This window comes from Zophobas morio, unplaced genomic scaffold, assembly GCF_036711695.1.
Source record: "Zophobas morio isolate AGI-343-1 ecotype UQ-CSIRO unplaced genomic scaffold, CSIRO_AGI_Zmor_V1 ptg000044l, whole genome shotgun sequence".
Taxonomy (NCBI): domain Eukaryota; kingdom Metazoa; phylum Arthropoda; class Insecta; order Coleoptera; family Tenebrionidae; genus Zophobas; species Zophobas morio.
The window spans coordinates 8,732,799-8,738,290 of NW_026972149.1; the positions used below are offsets into that span (position 1 = coordinate 8,732,799).

General features: G+C 40.6%; 1 protein-coding gene across 1 annotated transcript; it reads left to right on the forward strand.

Annotated features, from left to right (window-relative positions):
• The first annotated feature begins 589 nt into the window (after positions 1-589).
• Positions 590-5,439, forward strand: LOC135141735 (synaptojanin-1). The gene is made up of 13 exons (XM_064073106.1): positions 590-873; positions 922-1,148; positions 1,328-1,461; positions 1,510-1,674; positions 1,728-1,872; positions 1,921-2,261; positions 2,329-2,410; positions 2,457-2,609; positions 2,662-3,444; positions 3,497-3,634; positions 3,693-4,238; positions 4,292-4,421; positions 4,469-5,439. Exons 1-13 carry the CDS (start codon positions 747-749, stop codon positions 4,816-4,818), a joined length of 3,321 nt encoding a protein of 1,106 aa, XP_063929176.1. The 5' UTR covers positions 590-746; the 3' UTR covers positions 4,819-5,439.
• Positions 5,440-5,492: the final 53 nt, after the last annotated feature.

A 5,492-nucleotide genomic window follows, 5' to 3' on the forward strand; every position in this document is an offset into this window, starting at 1 on the left:
AGATTTTGGTAGAAAAACAAAAGCATCGTTTTAACGGTTTGTAGCAGTAAACACCTACAAAACTTAGGAAATTTTTACAAAGTCTGAACCTTTCAATCATAATGCGTTATAAACTAAGAGTCAACAGGCTATTATAATTTACACAAAAGTGTATTTTAACAGTAATTAGTACCTCCCAAATTTGGAGCGTACAAATTTACCAAAGGTTTTATGCATTACGACCAAATTAACGCAAAATTCTTCACGCATGCAGCATAAATTAAACATGTAAAATACACCTTGGACAAGTGGGTGGGAGAATACAATTAACAGCATAGAAGCTTTTTGGGGCTAACCGTTTTTAGACTCTTGTCTAATAATTACGGCGCCACATCATTAGCTCCGACGTTCTTGGATTATTAGTACTTGTAAAACTCGCTTCTTCAGTGAGAGGACTTAATTAGGCAACAATCTCTCTTCGTCTTGTGAAATGATAAATTGTAACTCCGGAGTATATGCAACCTTTTAAACAGCGCATACCACTTAATTCGTACGTTTATGTTTGCGTTTACGTTTCGCTTCCGGCGTAAACGTGGCATTACTGTCACTGGAATGGCCGTACAGCACTAAACCGGACGTTCGCTTTCTACGGCGACGCAAGTTGAATTGATTTTGGTTAGGGGGTGTATGTGCTCAAATAACAACAGATCAGCTGTACTTCTGTCAGTGAACAATCAACAAAAATGCCAGAATAAATAAAACGCACGATGGCTATGTACAAGAGCTTCTCAGTTTTGGAAAAATCAAAACCCCCGAACCCACACAGTGTACTTTTGCAACGTAGGGGTAAAGATGAAACCCTCCTTTTTGAGTCTCAAGCAGTGGCTGTACTTTGTAAGTTGTCTCAAAGCAATTTTTCACGTTTTCAATGCTGTATTTCAGCCTCACCGGAAACAGAAGTAGTTAAAAAGGAATACACAAAAATATTAGATGCTTATGGCTGTCTTGGGGTCCTACAACTGTATTCGGGGGACACGACGGTGTTGTATCTTGTCATGGTGACAGGGTGCTTCTCTGTGGGGAAAATTGGAGATTCTGAGATTTTTCGAATAACACAGACCCAGTTCGTACCCTTGCATTACCAACAGAATGAAGATAGGATAGCGGAAGTATGATTTTTATTCTAACTGTTCGTTTTTTATTAAAAAAAGTCACAGAATTCAGAATAGAGTATTATTTTGACAGATCACAGCACACTATGTTGTTATTGTTGCAAAGTATTACGCCATCCATGGCACACTATGATTTGATTGTCATTAGCTCATGGCACACTATAATTCTATTCCAGGTCCGAAAATTGTTAAATTCAGGAACATTTTATTTTTCGTGGTACTCGGGGCCCCCTGGAGGGCCCCAACTAGATTTAACGTTATGTGCACAGAGAAGGCAAAAAACCGGCACAACGGACCACAGATTTTTCTGGTAGTAGCTCAAACAAAACGTTTGCGTTTCTTATTTTACCGTTTTTAGGAATCGTATGCTGCATGTGCACTTAGTTAGGTTTGGTGTTGACTGTAATTCATGGTTGGTCAGGTCAATGTGTGGTTCAGTTGAAATTAGGACCGTTTATGTAGGTCATAGGAAAGCACTAGCTGCCGTTATATCAAGGTTGAGTTGCGAAAGAGCAGGCACTAGGTACTCATTTTATTTATTTTTTTTCCAACAAGTTTCTATTCACCCTTTTTTAGATTCAATGTACGAGGAAGTAATGATGAAGGCCACGTAGCTAATTTTGTAGAGACTGAGCAAGTAATCTACTTAGAAAATGAAGTCTCGTCGTATTTACAAACCCGGGGATCAGTTCCGTTGTTTTGGGAACAACCTGGAGTTCAAGTATGTTTAAACTACCATCTTAATACATTTTCCCCTTTTTTTGTATAGGTAGGTTCTCATAAAGTGCGAATATCCCGAGGGTACGAAGCATCAAAAGCCGCTTTCGATAGACATATGAAGACCATCAAAGAAAGATACGGTAAACAAGTAATCGTGAATCTCTTAGGAACAAGTTTAATTGGGAGTAAAGAAGGCGAAGCCACTCTCAGTCAGGAGTTTCAGAGACATCATAAAGAATCGTGTCATAGCGATATTCCTCATGTGGTTTTTGACTACCACCAAGAGTGCCGTGGCGGCAATCAAACCAATCTTCAAAAACTCAAAACCAAAGTAGATCAACAAATCCAAGAATTTTCGTATTACCACGCTAATTCCACTACGATATACAGGTAAAGTGACTTAGCGGCGCGCATGCGTAGTTTGTGAATGTTTAAGTAACCTGATACTAATTTGTAGCTTACAAACGGGCACAATTCGAACAAATTGTTTAGACTGTTTAGATAGGACTAATTGTGTTCAAACATTTTTCGGGTTAGAGGTAATAAAGTAATGTATGTGCTACAGTTGCGTAAACGTATTAACAGATTTTAGCCAAACAATTACAATCTATGCAATTAGTAGATAAAAGGCAAACAGTATCGCGGTTTGAAGAAGTTTTCAAACAGATGTGGATTAATAACGGGAATGAAATCAGCAAGATATACGCAGGAACGGGCGCCATACAAGGCGGGTCGAAGGTAAGCGAGCGAAGCGAGCTTCACCGCATTTACTAAATAATGACTCTCTCAGCTGATGGATGGAGCGCGCTCGGCAGCGAGAACCATCCAAAACAACCTTCTAGATAACTCAAAACAAGAAGCAATTGATATTCTTCTAGTAGGTTCTACTTTATCTACTGAACTAGCCGATCGTGCCCGAACGTTACTACCGTACAATACCCTCCATGCACCCCCTCATGTCCTCCGCGAAATGTGTAAAAGATACACCGAGTATACCGATCCTTTACCTTTCCGCATAGCTGTCGGTACCTACAATGTTAACGGCGGTAAACACTTCCGTAGTGTCGTTTTCAAAGATATCAAACTATCTGATTGGTTACTCGATCCACATGTCAAAAGCCCCGGAACCCTGGTAGATACAGGCTACACAGATGACCATAGATCGATCCCTGTGGACATCTATGCTATAGGTTTTGAAGAAATCGTAGATTTAAATGCGGCTAATATTGTCAATACTAGTAGCGAGAATGCCAAGTCTTGGGCCACTGAACTGCAGAAGGTTTTGTCACGGGATAGACCTTACGTGCTGGTGACGTATCAGCAGTTGGTTGGAGTGTGTTTGTACTTGTTTGTAAGGCCTGAGCATGTGCCTTACATTAGAGATGTTGCTGTTGATTCTGTAAAGACTGGACTTGGGGGACATACTGGGAACAAGGGCGCTGCTGCTATCAGACTGGTGTTTCATGCGACTTCATTGTGCTTCGTTTGTGCACACTTTGCAGCAGGTCAAAATCAAGTGGCCGAAAGGAATGCCGATTATAACGAAATCACGAGAAAGATTACATTTCCGATGGTAACGTTTAAGTAATAGTGACTTAAGTCAGTTTATGTTGGTTGATTTTTAGAGTCGCTCCTTGAACTCCCACGAATACTTATTTTGGTGTGGCGACTTCAATTATAGAGTTGATATGGACAAGGATGAAATTAAGGAGCTGATAAAGACAGGGGACTTTGATAAAATTTTGGAGTGTGATCAGCTGATGGTAATTTTACTAATAGTGGTGACACACTTATTATAAACCATGTGATAATTTATTTTAGAAACAACAACAAGAAGGAAATGTCTTCAAAGATTTCACTGAAGGCAAAATCACGTTCCCACCCACATACAAGTATGATTTATTCAGTGATGATTATGATACAAGCGAGAAATGTCGAGCCCCTGCATGGACAGATCGTGTTCTATGGAGACGGCGAAAACAATCTTTCGCTATCACGAATCAACTAGAGAATTGTAACCCCGGAAAACTCGTCTTTTACGGCCGCTCCGAACTAAAACAAAGCGACCACAGACCAGTGATTGCCGTTATTGATATTACAGCTCGAAAAATAGACGAAAATAAGCGGCAGAACATGTTTTATGAAGTTATTGCTGACATGGGACCACCAGATGGCACCATCATAATCAACTATGATGGTGGATCTCAGAATGATGAAGTTTTTGACGACCAACTTGTCGCTACTCTTTTAGAAGACTTCACCCAATTTGGTGAAGCCATTTTGGTAAGGTTTATCGCAGACACCATGTGGATAACCTTCAGAGACGGCCAATCCGTTCTCAAAATAATGAACAAAACTCAAGGCCGGGTACGTCAAATCAAAGTCGCCTTAAAGTAAAAATTCTAATACAAGTTTTTCAGATACAAGAACATCATCTTACTTTATCGCTAAAAACCCCCAACTGGGTCGAGCAAGCGAAAGAGGAAGTCGGTCTATGTTCTAGCAACACCGTACCGTTATATACGTCACCCACTCAATCCGAGTACAACTGTGAGTGGGTTTCTTTCTGTTAGATTAAGATAACTAGTTTTTTCCAGGTTTAGGCATTCCAGAGGTGAAACGACCGCCCCCACCTAATCGTCCTCCACCTCCTGCGGTGAAGTCACCCGCGACTCCTCGCAGAGCACCTCCTCGAGCCGGTGTCATCAGTTTGCCCTCCATGAATTCGTCAGCACCACCCAGCATGCCGCCACCCGAGCTTCCTCCGGAAGATACGGGTATTTATGAGGAAATTAACGACGATATTGTGAGTGCTCCGGAGCCTCAAGGACCGCCGCCGCCACCCCCACGACCCGAGCCGGCGCCGTCTACACCGCAAAGAGAGCCTCCGCCCGTACCTGCTCGCTCTGCTCCTCCACCTCCTCTCCCGGCTCGTCCTCGGCAGTAATCCCTAGTCAGAGTTTAGACCACGTGGCTACGCGCATGCGCGCTTTGGTGTGTGTCGTGAGTCACCAAAAGTTACAAATTTGATTTACATTTGTGTTGTATCAGATTAGTCAATAAGGTAAAACGAATTTTGATGTTTTTTTCGTTGATTTCTTTTCTTGCCTTAGACTGTGACTGTAGCTTGGCTGTTATTAGATGTATTAGTTTTTTCTGATGCTTCTGTGTATTCATGTCGGATTTGTAAGAGTATTTAGTTCCTATTTTCTATAAAGAAATGACTGTTAGGGAACATTCCATTATTTATTGTACATTGATTGTTGATCAAAGCACAGCGAGCACGGAGTGGACGAGTAATGCTCTTTGTGTTTTGGGTACTAGTTTATTTGCGTGTTAATTGATGGCATATAAGTCTATGAAAATTTTACTGTTGCTTATTGTTTTGTACTTGACAGATTAGACCCACTAGGAAACAAGTGCTTTTTTAAGCGTCGAATGTTTACTGTATATTGTACAACATGTTGATATTTAGAAAATTTGCTGTAAAGTGTTGCTACAACAACGTTTAAATTTATATATTTAGTGATGTTTACTTTTCTTAGAATTAAATTAACCATTATCAAAATATTATTTTTAATTTATGCGCACATGACCTTTGTTAGATAAAGGGGAAGTTAG